This window comes from Coenobita brevimanus, chromosome 34 (assembly GCF_032717465.1).
Source record: "Coenobita brevimanus isolate Jiangsu-jjx chromosome 34, ASM3271746v2, whole genome shotgun sequence".
NCBI lineage: Eukaryota > Metazoa > Arthropoda > Malacostraca > Decapoda > Coenobitidae > Coenobita > Coenobita brevimanus.
The window spans coordinates 6,701,678-6,727,398 of NC_136987.1; the positions used below are offsets into that span (position 1 = coordinate 6,701,678).

At 40.8% G+C, this 25,721-nt stretch overlaps 1 protein-coding gene across 1 annotated transcript in view; it reads left to right on the plus strand.

Moving 5' to 3' along the window:
• LOC145396091 (DBH-like monooxygenase protein 1 homolog) overlaps window positions 1-25,721 on the plus strand; it is a 50,695-nt gene that overhangs the window by 10,802 nt on the left and 14,172 nt on the right. The window contains exons 4-8 of the mRNA XM_080269557.1: window positions 40-202; window positions 2,394-2,544; window positions 7,717-7,769; window positions 11,138-11,292; window positions 24,583-24,758. Coding sequence (XP_080125683.1) covers window positions 40-202; window positions 2,394-2,544; window positions 7,717-7,769; window positions 11,138-11,292; window positions 24,583-24,758 — 698 coding nt within the window. The remainder of the gene's footprint in view (window positions 1-39; window positions 203-2,393; window positions 2,545-7,716; window positions 7,770-11,137; window positions 11,293-24,582; window positions 24,759-25,721) is intronic.

Here is a 25,721-nt window from a genome sequence, read left to right on the forward strand (position 1 = left end):
CTGCCTATGTGTGCCCTCATAAGCCTTTATTTTCATCAGGTTTGCCTATGTGTTGTTGCCATTCTACCAGGAGACGGTGCCAGAGGATGCGCAAGTGTGGCGGGTGAGTCAGAGTGCCACTTTGCCACACACGCAGGACACATTCTACTGGTGCCACATTGAGAAGATACCAAAGTGGCAAAAGAAACACCATTACATTGGGGTGAGTCCCGTCGCTGTATAGTCACAAGTGGAACGCATGACAACAGAAGCCCGTGTCTCAATCCGCAATAAAATCAGAGTATACAGAAATATTTTTACATTCTGAAAAAAGTACTGGAGAGCAATGTATAGTTACTGTCGTGTTCTTCCTGTTCTTTATCTTCTTCTGGGCGAAAACTTTGATTTAAACCTTTTCCTCACTTAACGTTACCTCGTGTACAGTACAATGCCCGCTTTCACAGGCTGTACTCTTTCATCCCATCCAATCTGAGTTACCCAGCCCCACTTTTTCGTAATTCCTGCCTTTCAGTAAATGCATGAACGAATGCATCAATAGAAAATTTAAAAAATATATATTAATGATGAAAAGAGGGGCAACATTTGCAAGAAAATTCATGATAGTTCCCAAAGTTTGTTACTCACGCACATATACATGTATCTCTTTGTAACTCATATGGAAAGAATCATAGAACAATCAGAGTAGGAGGCATACTCAGGCTGTACTCACCTCTGCCATAACCCGTTCGGAAATACGGTGCTAGCTGCGTTTTACCACGATAGGGTCTCGAAGCCAGTCTCATACGATCCTTGCCGTGTACAGTGTATTTTTTTTTTTTTTTTTTTTTTGCGTTGATCTCGGGTTATGAAGCCATTCTCTTACACTGTGGTATTAAGCTGCAAATTATTCCTTCACCATATAAAGGATAAATTGCACTTCTTGTTCCTGCATACCTACCTCTTTAACTACTTACCCTTCTTCCTACCTTACCCCCCTGCCTGCCTCCCTTACTACCTCCTTTTACCTCTACCAACCTGTATTCCTACATACCTCCCTGTCTGCTTCCCACTCCACCTCCTTACCTACCTACCAACCAACCTACTCCCCTCCCCTAACTCCCTACTTGCCTACTTCCCGACCTCCTTATCTCCCTGTCTGCAAGCCTACATACTTCTCCACCTTCAGACTTTCCCACAGCTCTACTGCTTCCACCACTTATTGAGGCAGCGATACAGGCCGATATTTAAAGTTTTTGGAGATTGCCCGTTTATAGTGGGTTGTATCAAAATTGTGATGAGGGCATAAATTGTTGCACTTTGACATCCCTTACAGATTATAGAGACAGTTGTGGTCACTGTGACTATGGGCATGTCCACCAGTGCGACAGGCACACACCGTCAGATGGAGACGATTCACTCAACACCTCGGTCTTCTAAATGGGTCCATTACTGCATTTCCTTTGACAACGGCCTCTAGAGCACGGACGAAAGAACGGACGGGAAACTCTCATCCCGGCTCAGCTTCCTTAGGTCCTCAGACTTTATCTCTGGAAACCCGTCCTTTTATTGGGATGGGTGTTTTTTAAAGTCTACCAACAGACTTTGGATGTTTTGGTGTCTGATGATTTCACGCTCGACTTTTGGTGTTCTGTACCTGTCTTTGTACACACTGGAGGATATAAAATACATTCAAGGGTTCAAATTGAAAATATAAAAACTGTCTCGAGGTATCAGGTTCAGATGCAGTATATGCATAGTAATTTTCAGACTAATCAGGCCAGAAATAAAGTAACGAGGCCATGGCAACATATGGTGGTAAGAACAACAAAAGTAACACCAAAAAGACAAAGAAAAGAACATTGCTTTGGGAAATGTAACAAAGCACTTCCTCTCGGGAGGGGCAACAAGAAAAGAATCGCACAATGCGCTCATATAGGTTCACTTTACGTGCCACAATGCAAGCGAAGAAGACGATGATGACGAAGCAGGAAAAAAAAAAAAAAGCTTGGAAAGTTTAGTATGAATGGGGCTAATTTTTTGCTCCTGGCTTTATACGAGTAAGGTTCGCCTGCTCAGTGACTGGGTTTGCTGAACACTGAGCTACCTCAGTAGACCAGAAGTTAATTAAAAACAGCGGTCTTGAAGTAAGTCAAGTTAATTTTAATAAAAATGCTTTCATTGAATACATTTAACCTGAACTGATTATGCACTTGACCTGAGGTAACCTTGAAGAACAAATTAACCTGATTGTGCCCAGACTTATTTAAATTACTTAAAATGACTAGAATGAATGTAAGCAAATATGAATACTGCTGAATGGATGTTAATGGGTGCATGGGTGCATAATTTATTTATGGGTGCATTTACTGTATGTTTATGCATGTATTTTGTTCATGGCTTCATTATTTCTACAGTTCAACTTGAAATACGGGAAGAACGCTCGCAGTAACCTTCATCACATTGCGGCGTTCGAGTGCCAGACACGGGACGGGACTGATTCAAGCCGGATTTTGGAGCAGTATGTGGGACACCCGGGCTATGAGTGCCACACACCCAATATGCCAGGTAGCTACTGTACAACTCCTTGCCGACGAAACAGTGACACTGCCCTGTCCCTAGTATGAGCACATCTGGTTGCTTCTTGCCGACGGGTCATGAGGGTGAGGAAGATGAAAGCAGACAATGGTAGTAAGGGGATGATGGCAGGATGAGCTGAGGGCAGCATGGAGCAGAAGTGATTCCTGGTAGGGAAAGAGGGGAGAGCGAGAGAGTTGCTTTACCGCTGTTTGTTTTCATGAAGACTATTATGAAACACACTGACTTGCTATGATTTTTGTGGATCCATGAAAGCTAGAGAAAAGTATTGCATAAACCAACACCTAACCGTAGCAGAAAACACCCTCACCACCATTTCACGACTCATGTTTGCTAAGCGATGCGTGGGGTACAGGACTGGAAAACGACATTCTTCGGGTTTTGAAAAATTGCGCAAAACAAAAGCGTCACCTTCCGGCAACCTTTTCATTAATTTTAAACAATGCATTTTTTTCTTTTGCATTTTTTTTTTATGGCAGTAGCTTCGGTGATCGAGTCTATTTGTATAATGTTAACAAGTTATTTCACGCACACCTGATCCTCTTCTAATCAAACTTGGCAGATATACTGTGGGTGGGTTTGGAAAAGAAGTAATGCGTTTTCTGTACTGGGCAATCAAACGTCAAGGTCAAAGCGCCGAGGTCAAAGTTCCTGGTACAGTGTCGTAGCTACCTCACTCATATCTTTTCCGTTTATTTATCAGATTTAGCATATACACTGTGTAGTGGTTTGGGAATAACTTATTTGATTTTGAAAGAGAATGAGCAGAATCTAAGGTAGCAGGTCAAGGCCAAAGTTGTAGGTGCAGCATCAGGGAGTGGGATTATCTCTTAATCAATAATGCAATCTGAATCAAACTTGGCACATGAGTTCTCCGGCTGTGTGCAAGGAGGGCCAGTGTCTAAAAATACCACATCTGAGTTACGCTAAAGAAGTACCATCGTAAGTGACGCATTGTTCAATGGTAAAAACGCCAACCTCTTGACTCATTGGGGAGGGTTTCACATGTACCTTACAAACGTACATAAAAACCTGAATTCATAACAGAGTTTAGCATCTTCTTTACTACCCTTGATAAACGAGATTTCTGGACAACGGCCCTCCTTGGACTCGGATGGAGAATTGTGTGTGGGGATGCAAAGAAGTAATCATGTTTTTGTCCAGATTTGGTAGGTCAAGGTGGAGGTAAAGGTCAAGGTCTGAATGCAGGGTCATGCTCATTGTCTCAGAACTTTTTATTTTACTGGTTATGTAGCTGTGAATGGAATTTGCTTCGCCATTCTCTGTCCAGTTTTAACGACCTTCCAATAAGTATTCCCTTATGGAATTTCAGACAAATTAGTGGTGGAAAGTCGTCCCCCGTTTTATTTCAGTGTTCACACAAACCCCTTTTTAGAGGGTTCATTTCTTGTACTCAATAATCATTATTAATTTCCTTGTTAAAGCTTTAATAATTAACAGAAAAACACCAAAATACTACCCATTCCTAAGACACAAACTGTATTTCATTACGTTGTACGGTCAGTGATTACTTTTCAGATATATAAGTACAATAAAAAACAATTTTTTTCCCTTTAATTATTATCATGTCTTTTATTGACAGGAAGTTTTTTTAACTGAATTTCTGGACATCATTAATAAAGGTATATAAACACGAAGCAGATAGCATCGCTTTGAAAACATTCATACGGGTAACTGCGTGCATCAGTGGACCGTGAACTGGGGTGGAGAAGCTATGAGGGTGAGATGGGGCAGTGGTTTGATCATTTTTAAGTTACCAGAAATATCAGCTTCAATATTTGGATGGGAATTTGATTTACATCTGATGATAATCACGTAAAGCACTTACATTTGTGTGGAGTGATGCCTTTGCCATGTGCAGTAATTAGCAATGTAGTTTTAAAAGATAGTCACGCACGAGGACTAGGGAATGAAGCCATCGACAGTGCGGCAGAATTACCTCAACTGCTGCTAGTCTAGAGAAAATAAAGTTTTGTGGACATTCATAGGACTACATGGCTGGTAAATGTAAATACCTTCATATCACTTAAACATATATGGTGAATATGTTATCCACATAGCTCATAGGTATTTCTGTACCAGTTGTTGGATGCTTGTCTGATATAACGAACAGAAACTGGGACAAATATAATTTAATTAATCAGACGTACTCTGTAACAGAGTAGCAGTGAAACATAAACCACAGTAGATTTAACAACCATATATGCTGTTAACGAACTCAGAAGCTGAGAGATGCCATCACAAATAATTTTGGCTTCTGTGGTAATAACAATACTGGGATGTGGATTAAGCTTCGCATTCACACACTTGACGTACCTAAGATAGTGCTGGCATTGCAATCTTGTTCTTGTTCGGGACTAGACATGATGGTGCACTCTCATATGACAGACGGACTGCAGTACTCGTATGTTCCAAACCTGTTAAACTATATCTCATCAACATCGCCAGCCTCATAACACAACTTCAGACGTAAGTGGTGTGGCTTCAAGGTCTCCCACAAATGAAGAGAAAGACCTAGATTTAAAAAATACTTTGTCACCGAAGATGGGCCACTCAACACTCACCGGGATTTAATTTCTATAATTCTGGGTTCTGCCTCCGGCAAAGACCTTACTGTACATACCTTATTATTTATATTCAATGCAGCTATGCAACCCACAGGCATATATCACTGGGCTGATTCTCCTCCCCCCCGTGTGTGTGTGTGTGTGTGTGTGTGTGTGTGTGTGTGTGTGTGTGTTCTGGGATTCACTTCTATATCCATAACTGTGGTTAGGTCTCAGAACTGTCACAAGGCCTGTACACTTTCCAGCTGGCCTCGAGGCCAGGGCCAGTTTTGGAGGTAGATGCCAAGGTCGCGTCCGAGGCCACGATATGGAGGCCAGGCCTCAGTCCCAGGCCAGATTCACACCTATGATATGTCCGTTACTTTCCTCCTTGACACATCATAAGTAAATCGCCTGTGGGCACATGTGTTTCTCAATATTCATCAGCAGAGAAAAAGAAACGCAGAAAAGGGCGAACTTTTGTCCTTGAGTGTACAGTTGTGTGCCATAGTTTGTGCACACCGTCTAATCCTGCCACTGTAGAGAGGGAACACATCATAAGTAAATCGTCTGGGGACAGAGAAACATACATGTGTCTCTCAATATCCATCAGCAGAGGAAAAGTAACGCAGAAAAAGGAGAAGCTTTGTCCTTGACTGTACACTTGTGTGCCAGTGCTTCTGTTCAACGTCTAATCCTGCCACTGTCTAGAGGGAAGTCGTAGCCAGAGTCTCACACCCAAGGAAGACCCGGGATAATAATATGGAAAAAATTTACGATCGACTCATTGTTGTGAACAAAATTTGTTTTAGAAGGAAGTACAGGTAAAGAAGAGTTATGAGTCCTCCCAAGTATCCTGTTTCTCTTGCGAAAAACATACATTCATTATGAGAAAAAAATATCACTGGCTACATCTGTTTTATGCAGAGAGAACATGGAAACAGAATGCTTAGCCTTCTCTTGCCTATAGTTCTTTTTACAAAAATAAACCTGCCACGGCAAGGAATCAGTCGCAAGTATGTTTGTGAATCCCACACCTGCTGTTCAGTGCTAAGGTGATAGTCAGAAACTTTGCTAAACAGGAACAGCTCGCACTGACGCTCATGCAGTCTGGAAAAGCTATCAGTCACTATCTGACTTTTGTTGCAGTCAAGGTTACGGGTAGAGAGTTAGCAGAACTATGGCTCATGTTTATAGGTAGAAATCATTTATCTTCACAGTTTTGTCTCACAGTTATTTAAAACTAGCGAAAGACGCCAGACTCCTAACTCCTACAACCCGAAAATGATTTTACTCAGCTTGGGAAAGACTTTTTAAGCTGGAAAGATTTTATTATAAAATTTCACGAACTGGTTTACATCTGTGGTACTCTAACCTGAGTCGCCTGGCAGTAGCACGAACAGAGTAGAAAAAGACGTCCTCAGGCTAAAGAGGTTAAAACTTGAATGGGGAAAGAGAAGACAAGCCCCAGATCTTTGACGATATTTTCTGAACCATATGACGAATGGCGATGACGAAGATTTAGATTTATACCTGTCAACTGTTCGAGGGTTCCTGTGACAGACAGTCTGTGTTTGTTGTCTCAGTTTTTGCCAGAGCACGACCCTGCTTTTTTTTTTGGGGGGGGGGGGCTAGTTGCATCCCGCATCCATTATTGCAGGTACACAGTATCTGTTTAGCAACGCACTCACCGGGCTTTTCTCCCCAATCAGTAAAAGAAAAATATTTTCTGATACTTTCAGTCCTTCCTGTATCCAGAAGGTCGCCCCAGGATCTATGTTAGTGTGCATTTCCCTTTGCCTATGACCTCCAGTATTCTAAGCGCAAAGTGTCCAAGCATCTCGAAATGAATGGCTTTTTAAAATGGATTTTTGTTCTTCTGTAAAGAACAGCTCTTCTGCAATCTTCCAGCCTTTGGCTTTTCTATTTGCCTCCAGGTCCCCATCTGTAATACTGGGTGAACAAGGACAATGTGAAAACAAGCGTAGTGAAGTAGTCTGACCAGCCGGAACGTATGTGGCGTTTCCATATCTTTGCTGACTGCGCACTGTAATATGGGATGCAGGCTAATCATATCTATCACAGGTATTCTATAAACATCTGTCATAAATTAGAGTCTTGGGTCTTGCCTTCCCGTCTCCGATTAAAACTTTAAGCACATGTCCTTAGTTATGTGCAAGATTACTGTTATGCTTTTATCTTCATTCACACAGCTACTAAACACTTCATAGCGACACTAGATGTAAATGAAGGAACACACACACACACACACACACACACACACACACACACACACACACACACACACACACACACACACACACACACACACACACACACACACACACACACACACACACACACACTCACACACACACACACACACACACACACAATTATTCCACATGATAAACAGTTGCGAAGCACCTTCATAACCAGACTAGAATGAAAATTACGAAAAAAATATTCCTGATATTCCTCGCGTTTGGAGACTTTCCTGAAAATAATAATAATAATAATAATAATAATAATAATAAAATAATAATAATAATACCCTTTATGAATTCTTCCTCAGAACACTTCTACCAGTGCAACAGCTTCCTCATCGTCTGGACCATCGGCAGTGAGGTAAATGATCTGAGGCGAACAGAAATGAGGCAGACAAGCGCTGAAAACATAAGTGGGAAACACTGGTTCTTTTTCTCTGTTTTCACGTTATAATATCGCTTTATGAGTCTAGTTTGTCTTCGTTTCTGAGCGCCTTAGTTGACCACTCCTTGTATAGATGACTGAAAACTGCTATTGGTATACTGTATTCTAAACCTTGTGACGAGGATAGAAATTTTGACTTATTATATTCTCCGGATGGTTATACTCAACTTAGCAGTGGCTTCTCGTCGTCTAAGGGTTCAGTAAATAACCATACTTTAGAATCTTTATAGTCTTTATCTACAGCCTTGCGCCTGTCTAGTAGTGCCTATCTGAATACTGTCACTTCAGAATAAAGAGGGTAGAGTTTTGTTGATCTAAATTTAGCCCGTTAAATATGATGGTGTAATTTTACCTTCTTCTTGCTATAGTTGGTTAATATGTATTCAGTATAAGAGAATCCCTGGCGTTGAATATGTTAGCAACAATCCTCAATAACCACTTCAGCACTATGGCGTTCTGTGTTCCATTTTTGTTTCCACCGGTCGACTTCCTTAAGCTCTGGGAAAGAATGGGTTAGAATAAGAGAATTAATGTTAAAATTTCTATTACTAAAATAATTTTCGAGTAGATTACTTTAAAAATTTCATTCTTTGCTATATTATTTGGTCATAAAGCGAGGCCAACCATTTAACAGTCGTTGTTAAGGGGCGTTTGTCATGGCACACATTACTCGTGTCAATAAAATTGCTGTTACTTCTTTGTTTATGCTGCAGTGTTGTTCATTTGAAGGGTAAATTACTCTTAATTTAAAGACAAAAAATCTAATTGTGATTATTCATTAATTTAAAGACAAAAAATCTAATTGTGATTATTCATCTACGCAACATGTTTTGGGCGAGAAATTATTTATTCTTAAATTCTAAAAGTTCAAGATGTGTGTTGTACATATAAGCAGGAGAATTTAAATGGTTAAAAAGGCATTTTTTCTCTTGTGCCCAGAATTCTGAGTAAAATGGTTTTGGAATAAACAAAATTGATCAACAAATAGCCAATTTATGGAATATTTTGTATTGAAACTTAGTTTTTCAGGACAGCCCACTGAAAGATGACAACACATTTTGTCTCATATTCTGATTTAATTCACCTAGACACATGAAATTTGACTTGGAAATGCTATTATGAGGGTGGAATATTTTTAAATTTTGGTCAATAAATAGCTAAGTTAAACCAGATTTTTAAAGGATGGCTCACTGAAAGAGGACAACTCATTTTGCCTTATCGCCTGGTCTAATTCTCCTTGACACATGAAATTTGACACAGAAGTACTATTACGCTGAAGGAAAACGTGTATGAGTATGAAACTTTTATTACAAAAGTGGCGCACTTAACACTATGCATGCTATATACCTTACTGGAAAATGTTGGTGGCTGCATGGAATACTGAATGGGGGATATGCAATTTGTGTCTTGACTAGGCTTTTACTAGTGATAAACATTACCTCACCACATGTGATCATTAAAATAGTAGCTTCAGCATAGATTTCTATTAAGTTTTGTTTCTGAGCTTCACATTCCACTGACTCGAGGCCTGTCCTAAACGACCCATGCATAGTGTGAATGGCAAAAGAACCTATTTATAAGCAAATAACTGGTCTTATTATACATCAAAACAATCTCAAGTATATACTGTATGTAAGGCAGAGGTGAAAAAAACAGTTTAGATTTTTTGCATATTTCCCAACGACTAATGGCCCGTAACATGTAGAGCTGCACTGATACGACAGTCCCTGTACTGTCATACGTTTTACTTGACTAAGTTTTCCATGCACTATACTGTTATTTTTTTTTATGTGACCGACTCTGGGCATAGGCTTCATAGCCTTCTTTCAAGGCCCAGTAGTCCTCCTACGTACCTCACACCTCTACATGTCACCACTTCGGCGCTAACACCCACCGTCCATACTGAATACATACTAGGGCTGTCTCATACAGGACTTGTGTATTGGTATTAGTGGGGGTATTTTTACATGTCGGAGGGTCTTCTGGTAGATCAGTAAAGTCTGATATTTATGAAATTCAAATCCTTAAACTGTCCCCTGCCCCAGCGGGATTTGAACCCGGGTCCGTTAAGACTGCAGGCCAACTCTCTACCGATTGAGACACAGCTCATCCCCGAGATGTAAGGACTAGAACATTGTCAGCTAACCAACAACATCCTTGCCCTCCAAGCCTCGCTTCACATCCCACACCGCTGCCAACCAATGTAATAACAAAAATGAAAGTTTACAGTTGGCCTGAGATCGAACCTTGGCCAGGACTGTTTATTGATTTGTTAAGTTTCATTTCGGTTATTACATTGGTTGGCAGCGGTGTGGGATGGGAGGCAAGGCTTGGAGGGCAATGATGTTGTTGGTTAGCTAACAGTGTCCTAGTCCTTACATCCCAGGGATGAGCTGTTCAGTGTGGTCCACAGCGTCCACAATGGTGCCCTTCGATGCTACACCACCATGTTCAAAAATCACCAAATTAATCACCAAGGGGAGAAAAGAGTGATGTAATGGGGTCTACCTGTATATGAGCCTGTACTGCATTGATGCAAAGCAGGAATCCTCTCTTTGGCTCAATGGTAACATGTGCACCTATGAAGCACGAGGTCGTGAGATCGAATCACGGCCAAGACCAGTGATTAATTTGTTAAGTTTCAGATCAGTTATTACATAGAGGATTCTAAATCACTTATAAAACTTTTAGTCTAAGAGTCTTCATCAGCATGGCTTAAGAATTTATTGTAAATATGAGTTAGAAATCTGAATACGAGCCCTGAACCAAACAATGGGCTTTAAAAGGCACTTTCTGAATTTAATTTGTCATTCAAAAACAGTCTTCCTGTTGATAAAAATTCCTGACTGGGAAACCCTCTGTGACTGACCTAGAGGCTCTGGGGAGGCTTCAAAAAGCTAATTGCAATTTAGCCTGGAAGTAAATAAGTCAGTACGTAACTCGGTAACAAAGGTGTTTCTCGGCCAAAGCCTAGGAAGGTCTGGCAATAAATCGCTGAGGAAGAGGAATTACAAAGTAGCCAAGGCCAAAGGAAATACAGCTCAGAGAAAATAAATAACTCTAGAAAAGATATTACGAATCCCTCAAGCCAACAAGAGGACGGTCCAAGAGGTTAAAGCTTATATACCATCACTACAGCAATCTAAATCCAACTGTTACAGATACTTTATGAGGAGAGGACACCTGTAATCTTGTGTAAAGATATTCTTATTTGTTTTTCCTTCCCTGTTCTCAAAAAACAAAAACAAAAAAAAACTAATAACGCCTGTGACGTGTGTTCCTAGGGTGAAATGCTGCCAGAGAGGGTTGGTGTTCCCATGGGTGACCTGCACGGGGGCTCCACCTACCTGCTGTTCGAGACCCACTATGACAACTACATGCTCAAGCGGGGAATTACCGTGGACTGGACCATGAACATCTACTACACGAACAAACTGAGGTAATTAATTCAGATATTCAGGAATCAGCTCATGCCTCGCTGTGATTCAAGACCATGTTTATAAAGTTCATTGATTTATATACTCTGCTTGTACCCACAGTCAAAATGAATATTATGAATATTGTTACACCTTTCTCTACAGATGACTAAAAATTTCACCACATTCATTTTTCTCTTGTTGTGCCCTGATGGAGTGTGAAGTAAGGTCGGAAACTAAGATTAACCTTAATATCTGTCTCTTCTACTTATTTTCTGCCGCCTAATATTAACCTGAACTTTCACCTCTATAACTAATATTCCTTGGCCAAGAGAGGCTTGATATACTTCTCTGTCCACAAATTATTCTCACTGAGGGAAGAGAGTGACAGACATGACCCAAGCGTGTCGTATATACAGTGGAGCAGCAGACTAACTTTTGTCCCTAAGAGAAAGATCCTCACTCTTAAGAAACCGGGAGAAAAAAAATCATCTTACTATAGCACGAACTTCACCCCGACCCTCACCACTTAATGCACATGTCTTGCTGTTAACTTGAAGAAAAAAAAAATTACAATAAAAATACACATCGTTGGAAAACAAAGTGAGAAACTTTGATAGCGTTTCTCTGGGCAAATTATCCCGTGATATCGTCTTTGTACTGCCAGTGACATCATGCGCGGAGCTGAACTTTTTTTTTTTTTGGGGGGGGGAAGGGGAGTGAAGCGAGGGCTGACCTAGTATTCTTTAGACCTTTAAACCCTTTGTTCTCACGTTTCTTTTCCTGCTCTGCCTTCAGCGACAACGTTCCCCTGAGTAATAGGCTAATAGGCTTGTTCTGAATGGAAAATAAAGAATATCAATTTACTTAATAATAATAGAAATAATAATAATAATAATAATAATAATAATTTTATAATAGGAATAATGATGAAAGCTAGAATTTTGTGTGGTAGAAGGCAAGGTGTCATGTGAAAGACTGTGGCCAGTAGAAAGGCGGAGGAAATTAGTGTTTTGAGACATCGGAAAGAACAAGTTTTGCACAAACGCGGCGTGATATATATATATATATATATATATATATATATATATATATATATATATATATATATAGAGAGAGAGAGAGAGAGAGAGAGAGAGAGAGAGAGAGAGGTGGGCACCCGGTACACAAAAAGTACCGTCGGTAACGGTACCGGTACTTGCCTAAAACTGTAGTGACACTACCGGTACCTGCATAATACACACACACACACAAAAAAAATGAAGTACCGAGTACCGACTCGATACTCGGTACTCGGTACATGAATATGTATAAAGTAAACTTGCTCAGGATTGGATTTTTTTTTTTTTTTTTTTTTTTACCATACAAAAAAGATGAAAGATGTCAGACAATTGTCACAGTGACAGTAACTATGGGGTGACTAAAGCATACGGTTTTGCGACCGTTCAGTCCTTTACTTTCAATACATAGATCGCTAAACTTTAACCGGCCACTGTAATTCATTCTTATACACCTTGTTTAGTGTTTATCAAAATAAACACAATTTTATGACTACATCGTGTCATTACATGCACAATAATCTGATTAATAATTACCCAGTGCACATCAGTTTTCTTTTCCAGTGTTCCCCTTGAGGAAAATGAGCACTTAAAAATGATAGTCACTGAGTCCCGCCCGTTTTGGTTTAAGCACGTCCTTCCCCAGTGAAAACAGACGTTCCACAGCAGCACTGGATGGTACTGGCGTGTTGTAAGTTACAAAAAAGTCTCTGGAAACCTTGCATGGAAGGCAGTCCTTGTTGATTTTTTTTTTTTTTTTTTTCAAAAATTCCTTTACTAGCTTTACCCCAGTCTCCCTTTTCTTCCTCGCTTTTACGTAGAAGAGTTTGAAAAACTCTTCCTTGACATCCTCCCCGTCATCATCAGTGGTGCTGTACTCCGCGTCCTCTAGCTTGCTCTCCAGTAGCGACACCATCTTCTTCTCCACCCTCCTCATTTTCTCTGTGTCGTAGGAGGCAGACTCAGGTAACCACGCCAATCACGGAAGCTTGAATTGGGGATGAAAGGCAGTAGCAAGCAGGCAGTCAATGTCCTCGAAACGATGGCCGAACATGCCTTCCGCACCCTCAATCACTGCGTTCATTAGAGGCTAGCACACCGTCAGATCGGCGAAAGCGCCTTCACCTCATTTAACTTCTTGAGGCACATGGCCAGGGTCGGCAGCAGCACTACCATGTAGGTCTTCTCCTCACCTTCTTTTTATCACACGATGAGTGGATATAGATAAATAAAATGTACCGGTACCGAGTACCGACAAAATATGCTTAAAAATATACCGTCGGAACCAATTTCGGTACATGACGAAAAAAGTAGTGTCACTATTGCTACCGGTAGGTGAATTTTAACTCGGTAATGTAAATCACTCGGTGCTTTTGCACCTCGGTACTGCCCACCTATATATATATATATATATATATATATATATATATATATATATATATATATATATATATATATCCACAGAATGTTAGGTACTATTTTTTGAAGTGATTGTGATGGAAGCACGGAAAATGGGTAGAAAAGTGGAGGGTGCAATGTCGACGTGTGTGTGTGTGTGTGTGTGTGTGTGTGTGTGTGTGTGTTAACCAGTTAAAAGCTTAGGATATCCACAAGCTTTGTTTCACGGGCAACATTCATCACCTGAGTTTTTATCCAGTCCAGAGTGAATACATTTCCCAAATTTCACTTGTCAGGCCCATAGCGTTAGAAATACAGATAACAGGCCAATTGGCCCATGACGAGGTTATCTGTTGGCAAAAAAGCTAATTCTGCTCAGCTATAACCAACGTGTATGAGTAAAGTACAGCAAAGAGGAAGGCTCTTCCCTCACTCCATCACACCATCCGGTAAAATCGGCAGAGAAAAGATAGAAAGAAAAGACACCATACTTGTTCGAAAGAACGGGGGTTAAAAAAATTATAAGGAGAAGTAGAAGCGGAACAACTATGATCATATAATTTCCAATCAACAGATCTGTAGTAGAATAAGCATACACGATCGCCGAATGTTCTCAAAATTAAGCAAACGTCTCACTGTCGTAAGCATACACTAACATGGAAATAACAACATTCAGTTAGTTATGGCCTATAGTCTCGAAATATTTGTCTTACCGAATTTTAAACCTATAAATAGCTATTGCAATAAGTACTGTTGCTGGAAGTTTGTTTCAAAAGTCCTCTACGCAAATATTAAATAATTACCTATATTAGTGCTGTATTTCTTGTTTTTGAGCTTCATTCTGTTATTTCAAGTTACAGTATCATTCTGTACTTCGAACAAATTATCCTGTTTAATATCGTCGAATTTGTTAAGAATCTTAAACACATCCTTAGACCTCACTGGCTCGTCGATTTTATAGAGAAAACATATTTGGTATATTTGGTCGCTCTAACGCAGGGTAAATTTCGAGGCGATGAGATCATTTCTATGGCTCTGCGCTACACTCACTCGAATTTGTCTTCGTCCTTAATAACGTTTGCGGACCAGTGTTGCACACAGTATTATCGGTGTGTAACTAATGGCGTATAAAGTTTAAGGGATTGCATCAGGTTTTTTATGACTGAAGTTCCTTGTGATGACGCCAAGCATTTTGTTTGCCTTGTTACTGGCTGCTATACAACGCTTTGAGTTTTTGAGTCTATTACTGATAATAAATCCGTTTAAATTCCCACCTAGGAAAATTATGTATTTTATTTTTCCATCAGATATTTCAGTAAACTCTTCCTGTTTAAAACTGATGTTTTATTATAGTCGCGGCGCACGACTCGCAGGTTGTCATTAACGTACCCTGGTAACCTACCATTCAAAAGTGCCTCCGATTTCGTATCATATTATACACGAATCATATTACTATGCACGAATATATCATACACGATTATTATACACGACCATATACACGAATCACATGCGTCTCATACACGAAATTGGACGCACTGTTGAGGGGTGGGTTGCCAGGGCACGATAATAACAACCTCAGAGTCGCGCGCCGCGATAATAGTTATATGTTAACTGTTCGACAAAAATCCTGTCATGTTCATTTCTTTCTTCTGCAATCTTCACTACGATGTGAGAGTATTACGATTTACTCTACGCGCGCGATCGTGGTGTGTGTGTGTGTGTGTGTGTGTGTGTGTGTGTGTGTGTGTGAACATAATACTTAAAGCAGTATTAATTCAATTTTAATGAAAATTCCTGAATGTGTTGAGAGTCAGCCAAAAGGTCAAAGCTACATGACATGGACAACTTAAACAGTTTTATCCGATTAAAACCAAACAAGATGGAAATGTTAAGGGTAAGGTAAGAACAAAGGCGGTACATACAAGTACATAGGAAGTACAGATAATAGAAGGGCTATTGCCCCATAACGAGGTTATTCATTATATATATATATATATATATATATATATATATATATATATATATATATATATATATATATATATATATATATATATATATTACGATAAAACTTAAACGTGAGAAAAGGATAGCATAAAGGAGGGCTCTCCCTCACCCACCACATCATTCAGTAAAATAACAGCAGGAAAGAAAACCAGGAAACACTATGCTTCTTAGAAAGAATAAGCATGGAAATTTTCATACGAAAAGAGGCAGAAAAGTTATGTTCTAAAAATTTCTAACCTCAGATCAGAAAAAAAATGCATCTACGATGGCAGAATGTTCTCATAACCAAGCAATCGTCTACCTGTCGTCAGCATACACGTCAGTCTGGAACTAAAAAACACTCTTTTAACTGTGGCCTACTGTTTCGAAATATTTATCTAGCTGAATTTTCAATGTATCTACAGTTTTTGCACAAACTACTGTTGCTGGCAGTTTATTCTGTTCAGCTGCGCGAATACTGTTTTAGTGCTGCATCGCTTACCTTTGAATTAACCCCATTATTTCTAGTCACAGTCTACAGTACATATGTATTTCGAACAATTCATAATATCTTACGTCGTTGGATTTTTTAAGAATTTTAACTACTTGTATCAGGTCTTCCTTGAGTCTTTTTTTTTTTTTTTTTTTTTTTTTTTTTGAGAGAGAGAGAGAGAGAGTTTCTTTAGACGTTCTTCGTGTGGTAATTTCGCAGTGACGCTATCATTTTATTGTTTTTTCGCTGTAGTCTTTCGAATATTTCTTCCTTAATATGGTTCGGGGACGCTGTAGGTGTGGTCCAACTTGTGACACATGAAGTTCGGAGATTATACCGGGTGTTTTGTGCTGGAAGTTCCGTGCAGTGAAGCTGAGCATTTTGTTTGCCTCGTTACTCGCTACTGCACACTGCTTAAAGGATTTCAGATCGTTACTGACAATAACTTCTTGATCTCTTTCGTCCTTTACTACTGTCAGTGGGATATCAAGCAGCCAATACTCATATATGATGTTTTTGTTGTCAGGGTGCAGTACTTTACATTTATCTATATCTATTGTTGATTTATCTATATTGTTGATTTTCAAAAGGCTTTTGATAGTGTTTCGAGAGAGTCTATGGGGAAGATCATGAGACATTATGGAATACCAGAGGAGTTTGTGAGGGTCATTATGAACATGCATGAGGACACATTTTGTAAAGTGATGGTTGATGGTTGTCTGAGTGATTCGTTTGAAGTCAAGTCCGGAGTAATTCAAGGTGGTGTTCTATCGCCATTACTATTTATATTGGTCATTGATTACATTATGAAACGTGTTGGAACAGAAACCGGTGCAGGTATACTTTGGGGAGAGAACAGGAAACTTTTGGATTTAGATTATGCAGATGATATAGTTTTGATTTGTGATGGGCCAGAAGAGATGCAGAGAGTGTTGGACTGTTTGGTGAGTGAAGGTCGCAAGGTGGGTTTGGTTATTAATTGTGGAAAAACTGAAATAATCAATATGAATATGGAAAATGCGCAGGAATGTGTAATTGGAGGTATGGTTGTAAAGCAAGTTGATAGGTTTAAATATTTAGGTACTTATTTAGCCAAGGATGGTTCTTTGAACCTTGAATTCGAGGAAAGGTTAAAGAAGGCTAATCAGGCAATGGGAATGCTTAAAAATATTTGGAATAATAACAATTTCTCTGTGCATACAAAAATCAAACTTTATAAGGTAATGGTTAGGAGTATCTTAATTTATGGACACGAGTCTTGGTACAGCACAGTGACTATGGAAAATAAATTCTTGGTGTTTGAAAATAAAGCACTTAGAAGAATATTAGGAGTTAAGTGGTGGGAAAGGATACCAAATAGTAGAATTAGAGAAATAACGGGAGTGCAGCCGATCGATGAATATGTTAGATTCTCACGATGGAAGTGGCTAGGACATGTGTATAGGAGACAGGGAATAGTACGAGGTACACCAGGGTGGGTGGCACCTGGTAGGAGAGGTAGAGGAAGGCCAAAAGAGACGTGGGTGAGGACAATGAGACGCGAAGCTGGAGATGAGTGTTGGGGAGATCTTGAGGAGTTAGCACAAGATAGGATGTGGTGGTGTGAGTTCATCGAGGCCCTATGCATCCCCGAGGGTGCCACAGGAAATGATTGATTGATTGATATTAAATTTCATCCTCCGTTCTTCACTCCATTTTAATTAGTCGATTATGAGAACAATTGGTCAAAGGTCAAGATCACAGGGAAATACCAGAGTTGATCACACGACAAGGCCCACGTTAGGAGCTCTGATCCGACTTAGATCAAACTTGGTGGAAGTGTTGAGGGTTAGGGAAGGATGAAGATATTAAAAGTGTGACAGGGCAAGGTGAAATGTTCGACGCAGTTACTCAACTATTGTTCGATATGAAACAAACTCTGAGGAAGAATTAAGAGTCAAAAAAGGATTGAGAACGATGGGTCAAAGGGCATGATGGAACTGCAACAATTCTGATCTGGTTTGAACCTCAGCTGGTGAAAGAGTTAAAAGTCAGGCAAGAATGGCGTGGTTCAGTTTTGAGGACAATCAATCGTCGAAGGTCAAGGTCACATGGCAATGTTAAATGCTAGGCCCTTAGACCAACTGTAGAGGGTGGGCGTTGCACTCTCTGCATCCTCCTTCTTGTTTTAGTTTCTTCTTGCCACTCTGGACGGTTTTATTAAACTTCTAAATTGTGTCTAGTACTGGAGGATGTTACTGAAGGCTGTCTAAACTCCAGTTCACAGCCACTACAGGCTTAACCCCTAAACCGTGGTTGTTTTGGCTTGACTTGCGTGTCCCGCGGGGATATTCGCGCTCCGACAGACTTTCTAAAAATATTTGCCAAAAATCAGTTATTAGTCCTAGAATATTAAAATTATATATGCTTATGCCACATACCTTCAGCTTTCTCCTGGGATGTTCGTTGAGCCTTCGTCGAGTACCGTAGGACTTGTGGAGACCTCTGAAGTTGGGTAACGAAGTCTCCACTTTACACTTCCCAACAACCGTAATATGATTACCACAGCCTGATATTATCACTAGAAACACTATTCTATGATTATCAAATAGTTTGGAATCCATACTCCAAGAAAAAAACACTGTGAAAGCAATGAAAATTAAGAGCACGTGTGACCTTCACACTTGCGCTCGTTCGCCGGTGGTATTCTCTCATTTATTTTTCAGAAAAACACTCACACTTTATATTCCTATTACTATATAACACATATATATATCTTCAGTCTTTATCCATAAGTTTCCTTCAGTAATAGTAGTTTATTGTCACTGTAGGCATTCAATTTCTCTTTCAGTAAAATACATAGAGAGCCATTGTTTTACTTTCACTGTCATAACGTCAAGTATTTGTACTCATATTCTTATATTTCTAATTATTTACATTGCTGTTTACATTTTCTATTGTATTTTCAATATTTACACTTCTATTTTACTTACACTATGTAATGCACTGTCACATGCAGTAACTTATAAAACTATATTACACTGTTCCATCATATTTACATCCATTGCTTTCACTTGCTATTTACACATTATTTACACATTATTTACATTTTCCACTTGCACTTTTAGAACTGTTTCAGGCTGTGGTAATCAAAGAAGTAGGTAATGCAGAGGGGAATCTGGCACTCAGTGCACTGCCAAGAGGTGCGTTTGTGCTCAGGTGTGCATCAGGTGGTATGTGCACATACCTGGCACCTGCAGATCACAGCCTTCCTCTTGGTTGTGGCAGGCATTTGCACCAGTCTGTGCCGATCCATGTACGCCCTCTGCTCAAGTCTGTCGGGGAAGTCTTACTGCATGGTGCCTAGGGGTTGCTGCTGTCACCCTACCATATCTCTCAAGCAGCTGCTGAACACAAGTCCTGGTGAACAACCTCAGGGAGAAGGACTTGGGTGGCTTTACCTTCATCTTATACAGGATGAAGGCGTTCAGCATCGTCATGTCTATGAGATGCAAAAAAACTTTCCTGTACCACCTAGTATTCTTCCTGAGGCAGTCGATCTCTCCAATCATCATGTCGGACTTGTTCATCAGCCACATGTTGATATTATAGTCTATGACAGAATCAGGCTTCCTCACAGGTTCGCCTGTCCTATGGTCGACCTTGCCACTGTCTTTCATTTCCCCCTTGTGTACGGTGGTGAGCATGTGCACAACCCTCTTGTCATGCCACCGTATTGCCAGCATCTTCTCAGACTTGCGTAGGTGCACGTCTCCTCGCTGCGAGTTTCCTGCCTCTGGGAATTTGAGGAAGTGGGCACAATTGCTCTTCACAGTGCCACAGGAGCCGATGCCGTGCTCTGAAAGATATTTAGCAAGTTTCGGTGATGTATAATAATTGTCAGTATACAGCACATGATTCCCACCAAAATACCTTTCAAGCAGCACTTTCACTACACAGCCTGAGAAGCCAAGGGGATGTATTTTGTCCAGATCGACAGTGTTGGCTGAATAGATGACGAAGTCAAGGATGTACCCCGTCTTTTTTTTTTTTTATGCGAGGAAGAAGGAAGCAAAGACCATGAGCCCGCAATAACAGTTCTCTCCAAGAGAAAAACAAAATATAATAGAGAGCCAAATTCAAGATCTGATCATTTCGAGATGCCTGGACACACTGCGTTTGAAAGACTGGAGATCATAGGAAGCAGGAAATACAGACAGAGGGAAACAGTTCCAGAGTTGACCTGTTGCATAAATGAAGGACTGGGAGTAACGGTTAACTCTTGCATTAGAGAGTTGGACAGAAAAGGGATGAGAGTTTGCTGCTAGGCGGGTGCTATACGCCCGTCGTAGAGATGGAGGAATGCATGCAGACAGTTCAGAGGAGCAGTGACCATTAAAGTAGCGATAGAAAAGAGATAAAGATGCAACAGTGCGATGAAGAAACAGAGGTTGAAGGGAGTCAGTAAGAGGAGGAGAGTTAATGAGACGAATAGCCTTTGACTCCACCCTATTGAGAAGAGCTGTATGTGGGGAGCCTCCCCACACATGAGAGTTGTACTCCACACAGGGGCAGATAAAACCCCTGTATAGAGCCAATAATTGTGCAGGAGTAAAGAAAGAACGGAGTCGGCTTAGCACACCTAATCTCTTAGACGCAGATTTTACAAGAGATGCAATATGATCTTTCCAAGAAAAGTCCCGAGTAAGTGAAACCCCAAGCATGTTCAAGGACAATGCAGGATTAAGCTGAATATTATTAAACATTGGTGGGTATACCTGTGGAAGATTTTGTTGCACAGTACAAAGAACTTGATTCCAAAGCAATGGCGTTTGCTTGGAATGTACTGTACAAACCTAAGACGTCCTCTGAACAAAACCAAAGATTCGTCTATGACAGCCTTCTGAAAGGGGTGGAAGAATGACATAAACTTATCCTTCATTCTGCTCAGAATCTCCCGGATCTTCCAGTGTGGGTCGGTTTGGGAAGGTACATCGTTGTTGGTGAAGTGCAGGTTTCCCATGATGTTCCGGAAGCGATCTCTGGCCATGTACTTATCGAAGGTGGGTGAGGGTAGTAAGGGGTCCATGGACGAGTATTCTTCCAACTCATGCTTCTTTGAGTGTGGCATGAGAAGCATGGGGACGAAGAACACGTACAGCTCCTGCACTCACAGCATGGTCCACTGTTGCATCTTCGCTGCACCTGCACCACTTGCAGCACGTTGTGATTCGTACCCGTTTGTCTCATCACATATGTGCTGCATGACTGTCATCGAAGAAAGCAAAAAGGAAGTCCACACACTCAGCATCCTCATCAAGAGTGAAGGCAGGCTGTATCCCTGAGGAACTCTCGTCAAAATTAAGATGTTCAGGGATGAAATTGGAACCATCCGTCCACACGAAGGCGTTCAGGATTCCCTGTCATGGCGGTGTAGGGTGGGTGAGGGTGGAGGTTGGCTGTGAGGCAGACTGGGCTGTTTCAAGGTCACTCTCACTGACCCTAGGTTGTCGTGTACCACTAGCAGCCCTTACCGTACTTGCTACTCTACTTTTACGATGAGTCAGGGATTTACCTCTTCCCCTACAGCCTGCCTTCACTGCAGATGCTGGTGGAGACTCCGACGATGAAGATTCAGAAGAAAATTCCGCTGAAGATGAGGAAGAAATTAGTGAAGTGGGGCTGGGGGAGCGGGGAGGTGATTCACCTCGGGACTCATGGCGGGTTGGGTCATGTGGGGCCATTGTTCCGGGGCTAACCCGCCGCCTTTTCACTCCTTTCCCAAATTCCTTCCCTTGCTGCACTAAGAGCTCCTTTCCCTTGGAGCTAGGTATAACTTGGGACACTGAAGCACTCGTACTAGGAGTTTCTGTAACGATTTCCTCCCCAGGCTCATCACACAATTCACCCGAAGGATTAAAGTCACTATCCATCATTATCATAGATAATTGTGCCAGTTCACATTCCACTGCCAAGTCACTAAGTCCTTTCCTGCTTCCCACACGAGTTTTTCTAGGGGTAGAGGTCACAGGGCCCTTTGCAATGGGCACAGAAGCAGCGGAAATGGCGGGGCGCGATTGTGACATGATTTCACCTCAGAGGACGGCAAGGAACTGATTCCCGCAGCGTATATGGGCAGGCAAGGGTTCACAAGGCCAATAGGGTGACAGCTGCTAATTTACATGGTATGAAATGATTGGTAGGAAATCTCGACAATACATAAAAAAATAGGTAGTTCCAGGTTAACGTAAATATCACTTAGGCTTCTCCCTTCCTTTCATATATAAATTTTTATTACGAGAATAGATTATACGGTATATTTCAAGGGGAAATTACCGGGGGAAATTAGCGAACGAGTGCACGTGACGTGTTCTCAGGTGATAATTAGCCAATTCCAGGTGTATGGCACTATCCCTTACCTTATTTCTTTTTTGTATATATTATTTTGTATAAGAAAAAGGCATAGGGCTTATTTCAATGGATGTAATCAGTGGAAATTTCCAGGGAAGATTTGCTTAGCGCAGCGCGGCCGAGCAGGCGAGAGGGGAGGGTAATGGAGGGGAGGTAGGGAGGGGAGTCCTGAACGGGGAAAAATGACTAAATTGTCAACAATGGATGGGAGTACAGATAAGATTAGGAGTGCTGACTAGTGTTGGACATTGGCAGTACTGATAGATGATACAAGCCACCACTTGTAAGCCCGGGAGAATTCAAAATAACACAGAATCACAAAAGTGACACCCCGCGGTATGATCCATTGTGCCTGAGCATCATGAAAGTGACGCCCTGCAGTTAAGGGGTTAATGAATCCGTCAAGTGGTAGCAAGAATATAATTTAAAAAAAAATGAAGGGGTTAAGTTACTGTGCCTTCTACAGTCCTGTAATTATCCAAGCAGATAAAATAAATCTGAGTCACTGTCATGAGATATGGCCAATCAGTTCAGAAATAAAGTCATGATACAATGGCACCAAAAGTTGGTAAGAACAAGAACGCATACATCAAGAAGAAACAGAGAACAAATCTTCCCTCTGAGAAATATACCAAGAAGAAACAGAGAACAAATATTTCCTTTGAAATATATAACTACTTTGGGAAAACACACGTCTCAGTTTTTTAAGCACTCCATTATGACGATGTACGCTTGCTTTTACTGAGACTACCTCTAGATAACTTTATCTCCTCTGCACTGGTTTCAGTACCTGGTACATTCCTGGCTATTCGGTGGTGTGTACTGAGTTCAGTACCCTGTACATTCAAACTTTTTGTGGTAAGTTTGAAATCTTGCAGTTGAAATTTGTGCACTGAGACTTGCCTCTGTCTTCCCTTCCCATCTCAGCTGCAGTGGCTGAGAACCCTGCCAGTCTACAGTTAATCAAAGGTAAATGTTAAGGGGAGATAAATGCGCCTGCTTGGGTTCACTCACTTCAGTAACTGAATTATCATGGTTTAGACAACAATAAAACACAGCAGCAGCTTTAGAGAAAAAAGAAATGTTGGGCTTGATAGTGGTGAGAGTGACAAGGGAAGTATCTTCCAAATAAAGATGAAGTAGAAATAGAATGACATAATGCATGAATCGATAGGAAGTTTCGCTTTAACATCACCTGAAATTGCCACCTTTCCATCTTGAATGCTGAGTTGTAGCATGAGATCACAACCAGAATGTGGTGCTAGTCACAAAATTTGCCACGGAAAGGACGTACATTATAACTGCCGGAGGACGAAAATCTCCAACAGGTGAAGGTTTACATACTGTAGTTTTGTTACCTTCAGGCAGAGAGTATAATGTTGTCTTCCTCTGAGAACAAACCACTTTCATGTATTGTTCAGAAATTTTTAACGAAACAATGGCAATGTAATATATTCATAACATCTCCGTGAACTAATTTTTTGAAAGATATTTGGTGTTGTAAGGCAGTGAAACACAGCCATAGCAAACTGAGACGAGGATAGTGAAATGGATGCATATTCTATCCTTGAGGGATAGGTTACACAGTGCAGCAATGAAGGAACAGTTTGGCATAAAGTATATTAAAGATGCCATGCAAACGAGAAAACCAAGGTTTTATGGATATGTAGGAACAAAGGAAGAGGTTTACTGGGTGACGAGCAGTATGGATATGAATGGTGAAGGAAAAGTGCTAACAGGAAGACATACGAAGATATGGTGTGAGTTCTTACATAAAAACCCCTGAGTAATGGGGCTAACTGGAGGTGCAGCAAAAGACTGAGCAGTGTGGACAGCAGCCATCCTTTGACCATGGCTTCACATGCTAGCATGACCAACGTCTTGAAACATGTAGGGTAAATGTATTGTTACATGTTATCGTTAATGCTCTTTCAGATTTTTTTGTCAATGTTATGAGCAGTGGAAATAATAACTGTTTGTGCCATCAGAGAGGAAGATGCTGGTAACCTCTCCTTGGGTCACTCCATGGTGTTCTCACTGGCGGTGCCGCCTAGCACCCCATTCTGGCGTTCAGTGGGTCACTGTGCCTCTGAATGCACCGCAATAGCCATCCCAACCCAGGGTGTCAACATATTCAACATCTTACTCCACGGGCACTACCTCGGTCAGTTAATACTTCACTCAGCTACAATATTCACCGACTCTGTGACTGCTTTAAAATGCAGTGGCTGATATTTCATGCTATACATTGGTGGGAAGAATTTACCTGCTGTTCTTTAAGCCACTGATTTTTTATGCTAAGGTTCTGTTATCAGGATAACTGGGGATGTGTCTGAACTTTTTCTCCTCACACCCATTATATACCCTTGAAATGAACAAATTATTCCGCTTAATTTCATTATACTTTTTTTTTTTAATTTGTGGATAAAATTACTGGCCGACTGGAATGCTGGCACCAGCATTCAAAAGTAAGGTTGTCTCAGCTAATCAGGGAAATATGGTAGGTCTATGCAACAAAATGTGCAATTTTCTATGTGCCTAAGAATCAGTCCAATTTCCTGATACCGAGTATCTATCGGTTCATAATATCAAAATAGGTGAAGTGGACAGACACAAACCTGTTATACTCGTAGTTCTTGTCCAAATGTTTACAGGGCAGGAAAGAGACTCATAATCACCACACTCTGACAAAACAGGAACCAGGTGCTGTAAATAACTTCATATATGGATCGTCTTAGGATATCATCATTCTCTCCTTGAATATTTTAAGTCACTACTAACATCTAAGTGCCGGGTGACGGATATATCCGACGTGAAATTGGTGGATCAGGGGTGCCAGGGGACGACTATAACTGCAAGTGTTTTCGTGTCACAGTTTGAAGTGGCCTCCACTTGATCTCATCACCAAAGGGTGGGAATAGTCTCTCAACACCCAGGGCAAGCATACCTCATTCATCTCTGTAACTCTGCTGGGTGTAGGATAATGTTTTTTTTAAGTCTCTCGTCTGATTCCATCCCTGCCTTAAGTGAACTCTTGCCTCATCTACCCCTGCCAAGCCTTTTTCTAGGGATACTAAGAAAGGGCTAAGTGATAGTACCATAGGGCGTGTCTTGAATGCAACTGTGT